Consider the following 19,279-nt stretch of genomic DNA (forward strand, 5'->3'; position numbering starts at 1 on the left):
TTTGCTAAATTAGGAAAATTTTCCTGGATAATGTCCTGGAGAGTATTTTCCAGCTTGACTTCATTCTCTCCGTCACATTCAGGTACACCAATCAAGCGTATATTAGGTCTTTTCACATAGTCCCATATTGCTTGGAGACTTTGCTCATTCCTTTTTATCCTTTTTTCTCTATTCTTGTCTTGTCGTTTTGTTTCATTAAGTTGGTCTTCTACCTCTGATACCCTTTCTTCTGCTTGATCCATTCGGCTGTTTAAGCTTGTACATATTTCACTAAGTTCTCGTGTTGTATTTTTCAACTCCATAAGTTCATTTGTATTCCTATCTATATTGTCTATTCTTTTCAACATTTCATCTAACCTTTTTTCCAAGTTCTTAGTTTCTTTACATTGGGTTAGAACAAGTTCCTTTAACTCCCAGAAGTTTCTTATCATCCACCTTTTAAAGCCTACTTCAGATAATGGAACACAGTCCTTTTCCATCAGGGCTTGTTCCGTTACTGATGAGTCCTCTTCCATCAGGGCTTGTTCGGTTGCTGATGAGTCCTTTCCCATCAGGGCTTGTTCCGTTGCTGATGGGTTCTGATTTTGAGTATACTCGGCCTTCTTAGGCTGTATTTTTCCCTTCATTGTAGATGAACCGCCTTTCTAATTAGTTTTCTGAGTCGACGTCTGACTTATTGATTCCCAGTGCTGGGATCTGAGCAACCCACTGTGGCAGCCTAAATAGCAGTGATAGGACTGATGGTGCTCTTCTGCCTGGGAATCTCTGGTCTGGCTTCCCTCTTGAGTCCCCAACAAGTGGCTCTGACTTCCTGGAGCTCCAAACTCCAGTCAGTAGGGGAAGCAGTCCCGTTGGCTCTGCATGAAGAGCTGCTGCGCCAAGACGCCGGCAAAACCGCTGCGGCGGCCACAAGAGTCGCGCTGGCCACCCGTGGGGCTCCTCCACTGGGAATCGGCTAATCGGTGAGTGACGAAAATTCGTCTAATGATGTGGCGTCGTCTTGTTCTCTGAGCTTTCACTGGGAGCTACAATCCTGAGCTGTTAGTGGTCGGCCATCTTGGATCGATCTCTCGGGAAGAATATATTTTTAATGCAAAACTGCTCAGTTTCTCCTTTTACCAGTTCATCCCGAAGTATGAGCTTGGTCTTACATTTGTGTAACCTGAAGATCTCCCCTGGAATGACTTCTCCAAAAACCAGAGGGAAAAATTCATCTCTGAAAGATAAAGGCATACTTCTATCCAAAGAAATGAAATATGTTGGTAAGTTTAAAATAGCTATGCCAAAGCTGGGTGTGGTGGCTCACGCTTGTAATCCCAGGACTTTGGGAGGCTGAGGTGGGCAGATCACGAGGTCAAGAGATAGAGACCATCCTGGCCAACATAATGAAACCCCATCTCCACTAAAATACAAAAATTTGCTGGATGTGGTGGCGCGCACCTGTAGTCCCAGCTACTCAGGAGGCTGAGGCAGAAGAATTGCTTGAACCTGGGAGGCAGAGGTTGCAGTGAGCCGAGATCGCACTCCAGCCTGGTGCCTGGTGATAGAGGGAGACTGTCTTAAAAGACAAAAACAGCCATGCCCTCCTCCCTTCTCATCCTACTTTCTCCATGGGTAGCCATAAAGTTTCAAAAATATTGGTGTTAGTCTCAGAAAAACTTGTTATGCACCTATATAACTTCATGCCTACTCTTTTTTTCCCCTCTTAATTATAAAACAAGCATTGAAAACTTACCTTGATTGTGATCTCTAGCTGAGGAGTATCACATTTTATTTTGGAAATTTAAGCCAGAAAACACAACGCTAGGACCAAGAAGTCTGCAGTGTGGCCATGTTTATGAATAGCTAAGGCAGAGAAATGGCTGGCAGTTGCAACAATCACATGTTTTGTGTTTAATGGCTACAAGAAAGAAATTAAAGACATAACCTCATAAAAGTACACAAGAAGCTGCTACAGAAGCAACCAAAGGGAACCAGTGTGAGGCTTCCAGAGTGCAATGTAGCATGCTTATCCTATGATTGAAATGAATGGGGTTACTTCCATAATTTCCCCTGAAGCAATGCATCAAAGACCACTGTCAGTCAGGAATCCACCAGGAAACAGATGACACAATCAAATGAAATAAGTCAAAGAGTCTTTAATAAAGGGATTCTTTACAAAAGTAAGAGGCTTAAGGAAATCAAAATTCATAATACAGTGTCTATGGGGCCATTAATAGTGGAGAGCTCTTACCAGACCATTCCTGAAAGGTCAAGGTAAGAGAGCAGCCATGGAACCAGGAGGCAAAGAGGGCTGTGTGGAGACTGCTGCCCAGGAGGAGCTAATGACTTTATTATAAGGTACCACCAGCCCATGTCAATCCCACAGGATTGGGAGGAGCCAAACAGCCACACACTGATATAGTTGTCCTCTCCGGTTCTGATTTCCTGCAATGCTTTCCATAGCTGAACCCAATAGAAGCAGTCTATACAGTCAGTATCTCAAGGCACAAGGCAAGAGAAGGATACAGAGTGTATCTGGAAAGACATACCTATGTCCTACCAAGTCAATAGCAGTTTTGGTCTTCATTTCTGCCTCCCATACAATTGCTACAGAGATAGTCTGACTTTTGATCAGATTGAGCAGAAAACCAAACTGATCTAAGCAAATGAAAACATCAGAACTTAAATTTGATAGTTGTTCCACTTATGATTTCTAAATCGATACCTGAAATACAATAGTTTGGGGGTTTTTTTCAAAGCATTTTGCAGAATATTAGATTGGACAAGCAGATAATGTCTATGCATATGAAATTAGCTTCTATTTTGCAGGCATTAAGTTCTGAAGAATCCTGTGCTGGGGAATGCCGAGCTCTTATTTGAACATTTTAAAGAATACTCTGCAGTAGTTTGAAGGATGATTTGAATAGCAGTGTATCTAGAGATAGTGAGGCTATATGAGATATTGAGGACAGTTGGGATAAAGAGAAGAGAATGAAAATGAGAAGGCTTTGGAGGTAGAATTATAGAATTTGGTGACTGATTGAATATGGGCATTAAATTAGCCAGAATAACACTTAGACTACTAATTATAAAAAAAAAAAATAGTTGGGGGAGAAAGATAGATAATAGTTCAACTTGAAAGATAAAGACCTTCATGTGCCTATAGAATCCAATCAACTGGACATGGAAGTAATCATGTAGGGATTAGTTAAAGCCATGGTTATGAATGGAATCAGGCAAAGATGGAGAGCAGAAAAAAAGCGATGGTCAAGAACAGAGGCTTTTACATTTTTGAGAAATCAGAAATCCTACTTTAATGGCATTACTAATCTTTCTCATCAGACTGTAAACTCCGGAAAACCAGAAACTCAGCTAGTCTTGTTTATAACAGTATCCTCAGTATCTAGCATAGTGCCTGGAACCTGATAAGTGCTCAATATGTATCATTTTATGACTGAGTTTAGTCTGGCTAGTGAACATAGGGGAGGGGGAGCTGATCTAGGAACTGAAGCAATTTAGAGATCAATGCACTCCAAAGAATTCTCCCATCTAGACCTCTTTTAGGGTTCATCACTGAATTTGAGGTTCCTTTTCCTGATTGGTTCTTGAAGAGAAGTTACAATACATCTTCTTTGCTTTTATCTCTGTTGTTAAATTTCTCTTAATTCCTACATTTAAAACTTAGTTTCAGGTTTTTAAGAAATTAGTATTTTTAATACTAATGCTGCTTTATTTGTTTTTTCCTACAGGGAAAATCAAAATTCATAATACAAAAAAAAAGAAAATTACTTTTTTCTTTAAAACCAGAGGCCCATTAAAAAGTTGGAAAGACTGACAGAACACATGCTCACAAATATGGACAGATAATGAACTAAAACTCTGAAAGTACTTTAAGGACTCTGTATCTTACAGCAGTTTTCTCCAAACCAGGGGCAAACTTAGTGTACTCCCAAGGTAGTACAACTACTGTAGGAGTAACCTAAGACTTTCTGAGGGGTACATAAAAGTGAAGCCATTTCGAGAACTTTAATTTCCCTCTGGATTTTTTTCCAAAACTCATCTGCCTAGGTCAGTGGAGGCTGCTGCTTCTGCTTTTGTGTCCACTTTATGTCAGTTTTCATACACTTTATAATGCATGAGAATCACCTGGAGTGCCTGGAAAAACCCATACTGCTGTCCCCACTCCCGTAATCTCTCATTCAGTAGGGTAAGGTCTAAGGATTTACATTTTTGACAAGTTCCTGGGTGAAACTTACGCTGTTATTCCAGGGAAAAAACTTTGAGAATCAATACTTCAGACAATTGCCCCTTTTCTGCTTAATTAAGAACAAAATAAAATAAAACCACTACATGAAACATACCTCTTATCCATTCTGAGTATTAGTATACATTGCCATGGAATGCAAAAATTAGAACAAAAAAAGATAATTCACAGTGAATAATTCTGATGCTATTGTGACAAATTTCCTTTTTCAAATCAAGTGTTTATTAGAAAAAATATATATTGGCTGGGCGCTGTGGCTGATGCCTGTAATCCCAGCACTTTGGGAGGCCGAGGTGGGCAGATCATGAGGTCAAGAGATCAAGACCATCCTGTTCAAAATGGTGAAACCCTGTCTCTACTGAAAGTACAAAAAATTAGCTGGGCGTGGTGGTGCGTGTCCTGCCTCGGGAGGCTGAGGCAGGAGAATTGCTTGAAACTGGAAAATGGAAGTTGCAATGAGCTGGGATCATGCCACTGCACTCCAGCCTGGTGATAGAGTGAGACTCTGTCTCAAAAAAAAAAAAAAAAAATACAGAGTGTGATAAATTATTTTTCAAACCAATCGTTTATTAAAAAAAAAATTAAGGAGGACTTGAAATGTCAGCTGAGAGGTAATTTGAAAATAACTTTTGATTTTTGGCATATAACTCAGAATATGCTTTAAAAATTGAGTAGCAATGCACAATAAAACTATCATTTTCATCTACTTATTTATGTAAACATATTTTCTCGGAATTTAAATCTATCAAAGTAAGAGTGAAATGTGTTAAGCCATATCACATTCTAGTTTTAAGGAATATTTAACCTATGGGATTGTGAATTGGGAAAACAACCCTAATCATCTCATTAAGATACATTTTCAATAAAGTTTTACAATTTATATAATCCTTCAAATTTTACAATAGCTTTATATTGTTTTGATCAATTGTATGTTAGAAATTACAAAGACAACTCGGTCCAGAAAAATTTTAACCTTTATAGGATTATGTTCACAAGAAAAAAAATTTTAACTTAAAAGTGCAAATTTTGATGTACATGAGTTTGATGGCTTAATCAGTAGAGGACTTCTAAGCATATAACTACATAATTTTTGATCACATTCCATAAGACGAACTTAAATTTTAAAATGAGTCAAAACAAAAGAAAAATATAAAATTTCTCACTGCTAATAAAGACTATTTTTAAACGAATAATGTAGGGGTCAAACCATTATGATATTTAGATTTTACTGACTATACATGAAAGTGATGTTGCATGCTTATTTTAGAATGGCAATATTTAAAATAGGTCAAAAATTACATCCTCTATAATTGTTTAACTTTATGATGAAAAAAATTTTTGTTGACAGCTTAAAATGTGAGAGGTACATAGTTTTTAAAATTTCAGAGTAAATACTATCAAAAATAATGTAAGACTTACTACCCAAGACTTACTACCTAACTTTGAATCTTCAACAGGGATCATTTGATGGACTCAGACAGAACTCTGAATTAAATTCCAATTAAAACCCAGGCTTTGCTTATTCTGTAAACACCGCGACAAAACCATTCTTGTTCCATTTTGGCATTTGCTCTTTCTTGTCCAGCTGGGATCTAAACATACAGAAATGAGTAATAATGGGAAAAGATTATACAATCTTGAATGACTCACTCAAGGACCTTTATAAATGTGCTGTTTAGACTTGTTTCAGAAAAGAATCATTTGGGTAAATTCTGATTTGTTTAGCAAATCCAGCCTTCAACACAGTAAAAAGAAAGATGCACCAATGTCAGTGCTAACCTGTTACTGCCTTTTCTTTTTCAGAAACAGTTTCACTGCATTAGGAAACATAAACACTTTACGAATGTTATATTCATCACTGAGTCTTTAGCCACTTGATAATAACATCTTTTGCCCTTATTTAGAATATATTTTCTCTCATAGATTCTTTTCATGGGAAATAGTCATGCACAAAATGAACCCTGAACTTTTTACACCTACTTCATTTTTTTCTGTTTATCTGCAAACTCCATGGGTTTATTGTACATGATACATGATTTCTGGGAGAATAGCTCATGGCCAATTCAGTTCCCACTCTTGGTACTATACTGAAAATTAAGATCAGCAAAGGTCTACTTACTATCACATTAAAATGATGCATCCCTCCCTATACAATCTCTCTTACCTCTTTAGTAATACAGCTGCCCTGGAAGATATTCTTCTTAAATAGCCCCCAATGGCAGGGACACATTCTTCCCTCTGATATGCCACTTAACCTTTAAAAATGGACAAAGAACCACTTCTTGCTGACTTTGACTAGTGTCTTTTTTAATGTCTCATTCTGTCCCAGTATTCTTCTGGACGTTCCACAGATTCTGTGATTTCATCTACTTATTTATGTAAAGAGATTTTCTAGGTATTTAAATCTGTCAAACAAATTAAGAGTGAAATGTGCTGTTATTTTTACCTAGATCCATCAATAATCTACTAAGGGTATATATGCACAATTAGTATAACTTATTTTATATTCCCTTGGATCATTTCTATTTAAATTCTATGTAAAAGATATGACAGACTGCACACTAATCTATCAAAGAGTGAAATGTGCTATTATTTGTACTTATAGCAACCAATAATCCAGGTAACCAATAACCAATACTAAGAGTATATATGTACAATTAATATAAATTCTTAGATATTCTCTTGGATTGTTTCTATTTAAATTCCACGTAAAAGATATGACAGACTGCACACTAAAAGGACAAGCTCAGAAAGGAAAATAACCTCTTCCCTTTCATACTTATTCATGCCAAACTCCCTGTATATTTTTGACATTTTTAGAAAGTACCTTAAAATAATTTTCAGCTCAACTTTCACCTTTATATCTTTAATATAACTTCGGAGCATATAACGGTTTTGTTCTTCCAGATTATCAGTGAAGATATTGAATAGAATGGGTTCTAATCTAAGATAGTTTTCATGGGATGCAGCCAGTATAAAAACTTTATGTGGGCAGAAACCTGTCTACCTCATTCACTGCTAAATCTTCAGAGACTATTACAGTGCTTGGCACATATTAAATACTTTAAAAAATAGATGAATGAAAACTGAATGAATAGATGGCTATCTGAATGGATAACTTTATATTTTTGACACCTTCTGATAATTATTTATATATGATTTCCTCACCAGTAAATTAACCTCTAAATGTATAACAATCAGGGATATAATATTTTACAGTTTTCTTGGAAACACTGTGTAGGCTGTAGGGATCACTTGCTTCTACTACACACTAACTGCATGATTTTGGACAAATAACATGAGCCCTCTATGCCCGATCCCTCAGCAGTCAGTAATGATGAACCTGTTTCATAAGGTTGTTGTGATATATTGCATGTAAAACACTTGCTCTGGTTCATAGGAAGATTTCTGTAATCTGAGCTATCACTTTTCTCATTGCATATTTTTCATATTTGAAATTAATACATAGTATTCAGATGAAAACATTATTAAAATTATCTCAACTTTTGTGGATATATATATTCATTTCTTTGCTTGCCACAAAATCATTTCATCCAGGCTAGCAGCTTGATCTCCATGATGGAACCAGAATGTGAAAATGTTGGTGCACATTAGGATTTAGAGTTGGAAATAACCAGACCAGTCACACTGTAGTAAAAGAAGGATTTTAGGTTTCTTTGGTGAAACAAAAGCAGATATAAAAAGTTACAAAGATTTTAGATTTTCATTCACAAAAAAAGTCATTCACATTTTACACTATACACGTTATGATATAAATACAGAAAAGTATTATGTGCATTGTAATGAGAAAGGAAAAATAGAAACCTAATAGATCAACACAGTGTTATTCTGTGCTCTAGAATACCTAAAGGTGGGTAACATTTAATGCAACAACCAAGGGAACCTGCTTAAATATACTGTATATGATTGTAGCCACAGTCACTCCTAAGCCAAAGGAGGTTTTATAAAAAAGAATCAATGTTGAGACAATTCCTGTGTGCCCTTTTCTACTTCTCTATTTGCATTTTATTATTTGTCTACTCTTCCTCAAGCTGCTCTAACTGAAATTAGGGAAAGAGTCTTACTTTCCATTACAGGTTTTTCTTTAAACATTAAATTAAGTGGATAAGGATTCAAAGTCATCTTCAGCAGTCACTTTATTCAAATAAAGGGGAGAAAACAGCGGGAAGAGATGGGGAGAAATGTCAACACATACACTCCACCTAACAGGAAGAAATGCCCACACTATTTCTATATATTCGCTCCTTTCTTAGAATGGGCAAACACCATTTGCTAAAAGCTATATACTTTTTCACTCTTTTCATAATAAACACTTGATGCATTCTATCCATCACATTATTTAATCAGGGACAAAGTACCTACATTATATGATTCCAAATTGCGTGAGGAAAGTAAAAGGCTAACACTGAAAAACAACTAGCATACTATGTCCATTTTCAGGTCTTAGGGAAAATAACATCCAATAAATTAAATCAGTATGGCTTACTTCATTTATTTATGTATGCTTCACAGCTGCAGCATTCATACATGAACATTCAAAACTTTATAAAAAGATTAAAATGGTTATATATACAAAATTTCTGTTTTCTTTTTTTTCTTTTTCCTTTTTTTTTTTTTTTTTTGCATGTGTGTTGTTTTAACAATCCCCCACCCTCCAGAACCCCAGGTCTAGATCCGTATGAAATGCATTGATTGGTAACTTTACGAGTTAGTGTTATGAAAGCCATTAAAAAGTAGACCTGGTTGAGTTAATTATTAGCACTTTGACCCCTAAAAAAAGGCTCCTGGTTACAGAAAAGTCCTCCATTCAGGCCTTTCTTGTAAGTGAAGAAAAAGGAATGCAGCAAAGAAGAGTTCCACATTGGAGTCCCTAGTTCCATCAGGATCCCATTCCCAGCCTTTAGCATCACGTAGAAGCAAACCACACCTATGGCTGAGATGGCTGCAATGACCTACAAGATTTTGTGTTTTCTAGCTGTCCAGGAAAAGCCATCTTCAGTCTTGCTGACAGTAAAAGAGCAAGTGAAACCATTTCCAGCCTAAACAAACTACATAAAAGCAGCCAAACCAATGATTAAAGACCTCTAAAGCTCTATAATTATCATTAAATATGCCCAAACTCATTGTGACTTTTTATTTTATATACAGGATTAAAATCAACATTAAATCATCTTATTTACATGGCCATCGGTGCTGAAATTGAGTGTTTTAAATAGTTCAGTAGGCTGGTATATATTATGAAATGGTCTGCACTGGAGGCAAATAGAAAACTAAAGAAATTAGATAGGCTGGAAATGCTTACTTTCTGCTCCCATTTTCTTTCATTTTGTCTGCTGTCTTTTTGAATGCCAATACTTTCATTTAAAATGTTTTGGGAGCACGGCAACCCAAAATGACTGAACGGTGGTCCAAAAATCCAAACCAACTGATAATACTTCTCGAGGTGATAGGAAAGGCACAGGAAGTTAGGACTTTGGCTGAAATGATGAAACACATGTTCGCCATTTTAGGGATCAGCGCCTCGACTCCTGCCACCTCCGGCTCCAACGATGATCATGTTTGGATGTATTTACTGAATTGTCCTTTGCTGATGAGGAAGTTTTAAAGTATTTCATAGAATAAGTCCTTTGGTATGCAGATGCTACATGGAAGGAAAGAAAGGAAAAAAGAAAACACAACAATATTACTTGCTCCATACCCTAAACTGTCGATACCACAGCCGTAAAATGAGGATGTCTAGTAGTTGTTATAGCACGGTAGTCCATTCTTTCTAAAGGACCACTTACGGTTCATGCAGGTAATTTTAGGTATAGCCCATCTTCCATTTCCCAGGCACCGGATAGTTGGAAGGTGGCGTTGAATGAAACCTTCTTTGCAGTGATACCTAATCAGGGAGTTGATTTCATAACGAGGTTTCATCTTTCCAAAGGTCTTGGCATTTTCTACAACAGGGGGCTGGCCACAAGCAACTAAAGGAAAGCAAATTGGGTTATTTCCAAATAATCTAAGTATTTCAACCAGTATGAATCTCTTATTTTTCTCTTTCTCTTTTACCAACGTAAGCACCTTCATCACAGGTAATCTTTTAGAACTAAGAATATAAAATTTTTCAAGAAAAAATTTAATACTGAAGCTCTAGGCCTACTTTGAACCTTAGATTATGCTACCTTGAATTTTGTTTATTAAACAACCATAGGGCTAAATGGTCATACATTCGTCTACCTCTCTGGCAGGGCCACTTTTTGGACAAAAATTCCAAATTAAAAACCATATTGTCTTCATCACCATCCCTAAATTTTTGTTAATTACCTTCACTTGGGACAATAATGAATAACAATTAACTATTACTATTACCTCCTTATAAAAACTTGCAATCTACAATAACATCATAGTTTTGAAATATGGATGAAGACTCCTAAATATAAATATCTTTTGGTTCTTTTATGTTTATTTGGTCTTTTTTGTCTTCTGTATTAGGACAGGAAAAAGAGGCCATGATATTCATGCCTGAGTTTTGTAAATACCTTAATGAATATAAATTTAAACCTTGAGACAGGTAAATGAGAGTAAAGCTTAGAATTCTTAACCATCATTTTAAATTTACAATGAAAAATTTTAAATATCAACAAACTTAGCAATAATAGAAATAACAAAAAAAGAAGTAGAAGAAATATCTTGATTTTAAAATTCAAAAGCTTGGAAAATTGATTTAATTAAATTTAAATTTGTATTAACATAGTTTTATTCAACATTAGTACCCTTATTTTGAATGATATACTTTAAAAATCAACTTTGATTAAATTATTATGTTTCACTATATATCATTAATAAAAATGTAACTTAAATATAATTTTCCCTAAGTGGAATTTTCTATTGTTTAAGAATTCTGACACCAAAGGTCCATAAAACCACATCACATTCTCTTATGAAATAATGCAAATATTCAGTGGGAAAATGATTACCAGAAACCTTGGTACCAAATATTTGGATGTCAACATCCTAATACTAAAAGTTTACAATTATTAAACTTATTTGCATATTCAGAAGACTATTTACAACTATATTCTTTTGTAATGACAAATTTTGGTTTAACTTAAATGTTTGGTTCTTCTAATTTACTTCTGCTTGACCTTAATCTGGATACTGGTATACTTTTTTTCAACTTTTAAGTTCAGTGGTAAATGTGCAGGTTTGTTACATAGCTAAACTCATGTCACAGGATTTTGTTGTACAGATTATATTGTCACTAATAGGTACTAAGCCTAGTACCCAATAGTTACTTTTTCTGATCCTCTGTCTCCTCCCACCCTCCACTCTCAAGTAGTGTCTGTTGTTCCCCTCTCTGTGTCCTTGTGTTCACATTGTTTAGCTGCCACTTATAAGTGAGAACATTCAGTATTTGGTTTTCTGTTCCTGTGTTATTTTGCTAAGGATAATGACCTCCAGTTCCATTCATGTTCCTGCAAAGGATATGATCTCATTCCTTTTTATGGCTGCATAGTATTCCATGGTGCACACTTTTTTTATTGTAATGTGGATAGCCTATATTAAGGCCCACATACTAGCAAGTATCAGATGAAATAAGATCAAAGTGATATAGAAGGTTAAAAATATTAATTTTATAATTCAATATACTTGATTTGGTGCTATGCTACCAAATTAGAAGTCATTTTTTATAATTTTGAGGAAATAATTGTTTAGCTTTCTTCTAAAACTATCTATATATGAAGACTTATTAAAAAGCTAAAATAATTCAATGAGCATGGTGTTGGCAAGGATAGGAAAATAGGCCAGAAACAGATTTACACACATATGCTTGATATTTGAAAGCGGCAACATGGCAGAGCAGAGGGAAAAGTGTAGTCTTTTCATTTGAACACTTGTGTATTCATATGGAAAAATAAATAAATTTGGTTCTGAACTTAGAGAATACATAAAAAATCAATTCTAGATGGTTGAAATATAACTACAAAAGGCAAAACTATAAAACATTTAGAAAATACAGAATATCTTCATGACTTTAGTGTCAACCAAAATTAAGGCTATTGAGGCAGAAATAATTTGATAAAGGTTTACTGGAAGCCAAATCCAAGGATCTACCTGGGAAGACACACCACAAAGTTGGTCATATTTCCGAATCTGCTATAGGTTGGAAGGCTTTTATGGGGAAGTTCAGAAGGGAAAGCAACTCCTTAGACCCAAGTTGTCATTTTCATTGAAAGGTACAATACAGAGGTTATAATCATTGGCTACAGATTACAAAATACAAGCTAAAATGCTCTATGTGCAGAAACAATCGGTAAAACTTCATGATTCAGAAACAAATCAGCATTTTTCCAGTGTCAGTAGGATACATATTAATCAGTATGTCAACAGTTTGAGGAATTCATGATAAGATTTGAGGGACTCACGATAGGATTGTTTACTCAGGGACAGGATATAAGCCATGAATCATAAGATCTCCCCTGGTGGATTAATTTTGAAGTCTGCCAATGTGACCTGTAGGTTACCAGTAGGTAAAGATTTCTTAAAACACAAAAAGGATTAGATCATAAAGGGAAAAAAATCAATAAAATTAAGAATTCTGTTCATCAAAAAATATCATAGGATAAAGGTAAAGACAAGCTACAAACGGGGAGAAGATATTTGCCACATATAAAATTGTCAAGGGATTAGTAACCAGAATATAAAAAGAACTCCTACAAATTAGTATGTATAAGATTACAAGCAAACAATTTTCAAAAATAACCAAAAGATATTAACTGAAACTTTACAAAAGTAGAGCTTCCAGTGATTGATAAATATATGAAAAGATATTGAGAGACGTATCAAAAAAATGTGAATTAAGTCACAAGAGATTTCATTTTATACCCACCAGATTGGCAAAAATTTCAAAGTCCAATAGTGCCAAATGTTGGAGAAGATGTAGAGCAACAGGATCTATCACAGATTGTTGGTGGGAGTGAAAATTGGTACCACTACTTTGGAAAAATTTTGGCTTTTTAAAGCAGATTGTATGGTACATATATCCTATGACTCAGCAACTTCACTCCTGGAAATATATCCTACAAAAACTCATAAATGTTGACCAAGAACAAGTTCAAGAATGCTCACAGAAACATTGTTTATAATAGCAAAAACACTGAATATAACTGACGTGTCCACTGACAGGAGAATTGATAAAATAATCATAAAGGAAATACAATACAGCAACAAAAACAAAGAACATGCCACTACATGCATCAACATGAATAAATCTCACAAACATAATGCTGAACAAAAAAAAGAGCAAAGCACAGAATATACATAGTATGATTCCACTTATTTAAAGTTCAAAAAATGTACAAAACTAAATAAGCTATTGTTTAGTGATACAAGTATATATCATAATTAAAAAGGGAAAAGCAAGGGAATTAAGTCATTATTTCTGGTGGGAGTTGACAAGTAAATCCTGTGGGACTGGGAGGATCCCACAGGATATTCCACAGATGTATGGATAGTATGCATTGAGGTGTTCTTTTCAAAAATATGCCTTTTGTATATAATTCTTTACAAGTATTTGATAGTTAATTAAAAGGAGAACTACTTAGGTCTGTAGGTTTAAAATATATAAAAGGAGAAAAGGGTATTACAAAAGCCTATAAACAGGTATAAAATTCCCCAGAGTACTGATTATCAAAGAATTGACTGCACAAATATGATAATCAGCCAGAAGGGAGATAAAATACAAAAATGTAGTTTTTTTCTTCTTCTTTTTTAATGAGGTAGAACCAGTATTTTATAAAACTTGTTCTCCATTGAGAAATGTAAACAATCATGCTGTTTTTGTGAATCCTTTTTGTTCTAGGGTAGTGGTTCTCAACCTGGGACAATATGCCTCTTCTGGAGACATATGGCAATGTCTAGAGACATTTTGCTTTTTACAATGCAGAGGGGATGTGAAGGTACTACTGACCTGTAGTACACAAAGGGCAGGAATTATGCTAAACATGCTTTAAGGCACAGGATAGCCTCTCAAAATAAAGAATTATCTGACCCAAAATGTCAATAGCTCTGCTGTTGAGAAACCCTGATATAGGAAAAAATAAAATAGGAAATGTAAGAGTGTTCAGATCATAAAATGAAAAGTATGACTCCAGGGACCATCTGGAGACAAAAGAAGGCAAACATGACATTTGGATAGAGATGAACAATTTAGTAAAGATTTCTACACTGGAAGGAGAAAATCAGAAAATACTTAATTTGCTATTTTTATGAATCCCATTGCAGAGGTGTTAGTAAAGTAAGGCACAGAGTCAGGAAAGCTTCTCGTGTAGAAAAAGTATTGAGAATACATTCTACCTTGGGTGAGAAAATGGCAGAGTAATGTACTCATTGCTAACAGCCACTTTCATATGAGACTAGCGCTTTGTGGATGTTAGTGTTCTCTTTCTTCTAATGGAATTTCTCATTATTGGGGTTTAAATCTTCCTAAAATGTTTATACAGTGTGATTTTTAGTTTTATTATTTTTGTATTCCAACACAAATGAACCAAATAGGTTTATATTTTACATTTGTACTTTGTACTGTTACTGGGGGGAAGTCTGGGTCTAGAAACTAAACAAATATTCATGTGATAGCACCATTATTCATTGCAAATAGCTTAAAATTTTTTTACAGAATTTCTATTTGTTTAGGGGAAAAGTCTGTACAGCATGCTTTAGAAACTGGCCAATGATAAACACACCTTTTTAAAAAATAGCTTTAAAAATATTTTCTGTTTAAAGTTAACTAAACAATTCTCATAAAATTTACATTAAACGTGTTCTTATTTTATCTTGTAAATATTCAACTATAGATATAAGGATGGCATTTGAGTTCCATAGTTTATAAGCATGAAATAACTTCTAAGGGAATGATTAAAAAACTCAAATGCCTACAGACACCAGGCAGTTAGCAAAAACAAGTGCCAATTATAAACCCAAAAGACACAATCTCAAAATTCATAATCCCAAATTTCGAAATTCCTAAAGACCAAAGTCCCTAGAGACTAAAATCCCTAACATCTAAAGTCCCCAAAATCATAATCCTGAAATATTAAAATCTCAAAGTTGAAATCCTTAAAGCCAAATTCTGGGGAAGGGATTAGAGCATTTTTGGTTGTACGCAGGATAGTTATATCATATTAGGAGGAATTATTATATTACCTTGTTATTGTTTTTATTTGGGAATTTAAATATGGTTTAACAAGATGCATATGGGTACCAAGTCGTAAGGGGTAGGCTTGTACACTGAATTTTAGGTGTCAACATGACTGGATTAAGGAATACCTAGAAACCTAGTGGCACATTGTTTGGGGCATGTCAGAGGGTGTTTCCAGAGAAGATTAATGTGTCAACATGAATGGATGAGGTGGTGAAGATCTGCCCTCATTGTTGTGGGCAATATCCAATCAGCCAGGGGCCCAGAGAAAACAGCTACAGAAGGAAAGCTGATCTCTCTGTGACAGCTGGGACAGAATCCTACCATCTTAGACATCAAAACTCCAGGCTTGCTAGCCTTTGGATTCCAAGACTTACACACCAGAGGCCCCCCCAGGTCTTGAGGCTTTCAGTCTCAGACTGAGAGTTACACTACCGTCTTCAGCTTCCCTGGTTCTCAACATAAAAATGTAGAAACTTCCTCAATAAATGAAGAGATGTTCTTTTGTACCTCTCCATTTATGAAAGATAAAATATATCCAGATCTCGGCGCTTTGGTTGACTGAATATGTAGTGGTAACCCATCTCAGTTTTTGATCAATCTTGTGAAAATATTTATGTTGTCCATCATGGTATTTCAGATGATCACAGTTATAAATCTGGTGCACACAATTGCAAGCAGAATGAAGTGCAGTTATACATTTTGGTTTTTCCCCAGCTGCCATTACACCTGAGTGCTTATGCTTGAAAATATATGTGTTTTTTAATTGTCTATTTTATTGTCTAAGGTGGCTTATGAAGCATCCTCTCGTTTTTATATGTTTCTCTAATAAATCTTCATTTAAAAATGTCTTTAATTTTTTTTCTCTTTAAAATAAATGTCTTTAAAATTTGTTTTTTTCCAGAATTATATTTTCGGGATTTTAATCTTTTGAGATTTCAACATTTAGAATTATGGCATTTGGGATTGTGTCTTTCAGGATTGGGGCACAGACTCACATAAAACGAAGAAAGGTCTCAATGAGGACTGAAATAAATGGAGATTGCGGCCCCAACCCAGGGAGGGCAGTGGTTCGCAGCTCTAGTACTTCAAACCGCTAACAAACCTGAACATGGGCCAAATGGAACCTGGTCTTTTTATTTCTTAAAAAAGCTAAAAATCTAGATTTTAAAACTATATCCTAATTTTTAACTGTTGACAACTATTTTATTTTGGAATGTTCTACTCATCAGAGAAAAAAAAAGTCAATTGGCCTTCGGGCTGGCGGTTGTGCTTCTTAGAGATATTACCAGGCAGTATTCCTAAATTAATGCCACATTGTTAATTTATGTCACAAGGAATTTGAGACACAAACTGCTGAATTATCTTATAATTGAAATGAAGATTAAGTACACATTATTAACAGGGTAATCATTACCTGTTCCTTTCTTGCACGTATAGGTGAGATGGTAATTGCAGGGAACATCATTCCACTGGCCATTCTCATGCCAAATGATTACAACACAGTCTTCTCCAGCAGAAAAAAAACTGTCTGGCTGGTTGGGCCTCCAATTCTCATATTGCTGTAAAAATGGAGGGAGAAGGTAACTACTTGCTACTCAAAGAGTAACATAAGTGCAATGACAGTATAATATCACAACCTAATTGGAATAGACTCAACAATTTCTGTGGTTTCATATAGCTGAAATTATTCTGGTGGTAAACAAAGACTGTTAAACTGTGAGTAAAAAATATATGTGTCTCAAAGTCTTTATTTAACAAATATTTATTATTTGGCAATTAGATATCATTGAGAAATTTTGGTCTAGTTATTCTAGATTTCTTAATATATAATCAACCCTCAATTTAAAAAATGTCATTATATGATTATTAATTCAATAAAATTAATGGAAGAAATAGAGAAAAAATAATCTTATCACTCTAATCACTGTTTTCTTCCACCACTTACATGCATATATGAATTCATATAATTGCGATGATAGTTCGATCAAATTTTCAGCCTGTATTTTCTCTTCTTTACTACTATAAAGTACCTTTGTCTAATTGCTTGTAATTGCTTTTTACCCAAATTCATATATTTGGTTAAAAAAGTTGAGATAGTTGCAATATTTATTTCTTTGTATTTATCTGACATACCTATGCTGATCATTTTATGTACAACCTTTCAGAGCCAGTTTGTTTTAGATGTGATTCTTATTTGCACTATACAGTTGAATTGTACTTTGATTTAATGCAAAATTTGTTTTCTTTTAATAGAAACATTTATGACATTTATGCATATTGATATAAAAAGATACACCTTCAAAAAATGTATCTTACTACAGATTTTTTTGTGTGTAATGTATGCTGAGATCATTGAAGATGATTTCATGGGTTTGACATTTCTCTGCTGGTTACTTTTATATATGCATGTGTGTATATATATATATATATATATATATAATTATATGTCCTACTCTGAGCAATAATATACGATTGGAAATATATTTTGCCTTTCATCATATGTGTCATTTATTTAGCATCTATAATAGATGAAGCCCTTTTCTAGGTACTTGATATGCATTGATATCAAGTATCAATGCATGATATCTCTTACAACAATCCAGAACAATAGGGAATTATTTGGATTTTAGAGATGTTAAGCACCCAGGACTCTCTGGTTTAGGTTCATTTCTTTGGTACTTAAAATATTGCCTCCCTGGCAACAATAATTATATAAAAAACATAGTTGCTGTGCCTATTCAAGAATAACAAACTTTGACAAGATGAAAATAATATTGGACTATAAATAAGAGGCCAGCTTCCTAGTCTTGGGTCCTCTTAACTAGAATGTAGTATGAGACAAGTTTATTTGTCCATCATCTTTCTGGGTCAATTTGAGCCCATGCTTTGTCTACTCTCCTGCTTTATCACGTCTAGCATGACAACATTAGTGGTGACAAACTTCCAAAATGTGCTAGAAATACAGATTTAGATTTATGTGACAATGGCTAATACGACGGCCTTTTCTGGGCGTACAGATCTGTTAGTCTTTCCTTGATATAAGTTTAAAATGAGTTTATGGTTTGAGACGATGATTTAAAGAGAAAGCCAGAGAAGAAAGTATATATAAGATTTAAGTCTCTTGTTCTCAATTCAGAGCATGAGTGCATGAAAAAAAGGTGGTGGGGGAGGGTCCAGCTACTCCACTACCTACTTACTCCCTATAGTATCATGACTATTTTTATGTCTCTTAAAATGTATAATATGTCTGGTCCATTTTACTCTATTTACCAAAGTACTATACTTAGCTATTTGCAGTGCTTTCAATACCAAATGTTTCTTTTGTGTTTTAAATCTTTAATACTGGGTATAATAAAAGCTTCAAAAGGTATCCTCCTATCTATGAAATTGAGATTTGAATACCAATAAACTCTAGTTTAAAAACAAACAAGTATAATTAATATACTAGAGGATGTCAGTAATCTTTCTTCTCAGAAAAACGGGTTTTCAAAATTTTTAAATATAGTTTAAAAAAACCTTAAATCTTTTATTTTAAATAAAATAATTTGTGAAACGACCTCAAGTTTGAGAACCTTCTACTTTTCTTTCAGTCTCTTACCTTTAAAGCCCTCCTCAATCCTGCCAAAATTAAGATATGAGACAAGAGAGCACTACTATATAAAAAAAGAGTCTTTGAAGAGTGACAAACTCGCAAAAAGAACCAAGAGACACTTAAGGAAGTTGTGTTTTTTTGCCAAAATACAGCACGAAGGATGGTTTTATTTCTTGGGGGAAAACCTAATCCAGAAATAAGGCAAATTTAAATCCAACTCGTAGTCTAAATGGCC

The 19,279-nt window shown here is 34.6% G+C and overlaps 1 protein-coding gene across 4 annotated transcripts in view; it reads right to left on the bottom strand.

Moving 5' to 3' along the window:
• Window positions 1-7,900: 7,900 nt before the first annotated feature.
• VCAN (versican) overlaps window positions 7,901-19,279 on the bottom strand; it is a 113,320-nt gene continuing 101,941 nt past the window's right edge. For all 4 annotated transcript variants that reach the window (XM_078365881.1, XM_035291249.3, XM_035291250.3 and 1 more), the window contains 3 exons: window positions 16,867-17,011; window positions 10,054-10,236; window positions 7,901-9,908 (listed from right to left, as the gene is read on the bottom strand). In XM_078365881.1, coding sequence (XP_078222007.1) covers window positions 9,781-9,908; window positions 10,054-10,236; window positions 16,867-17,011 — 456 coding nt within the window. In that variant the 3' untranslated portion in view covers window positions 7,901-9,780. The remainder of the gene's footprint in view (window positions 9,909-10,053; window positions 10,237-16,866; window positions 17,012-19,279) is intronic.

The sequence above is a fragment of the Callithrix jacchus genome, chromosome 2 (genome assembly GCF_049354715.1).
Source record: "Callithrix jacchus isolate 240 chromosome 2, calJac240_pri, whole genome shotgun sequence".
NCBI lineage: Eukaryota > Metazoa > Chordata > Mammalia > Primates > Cebidae > Callithrix > Callithrix jacchus.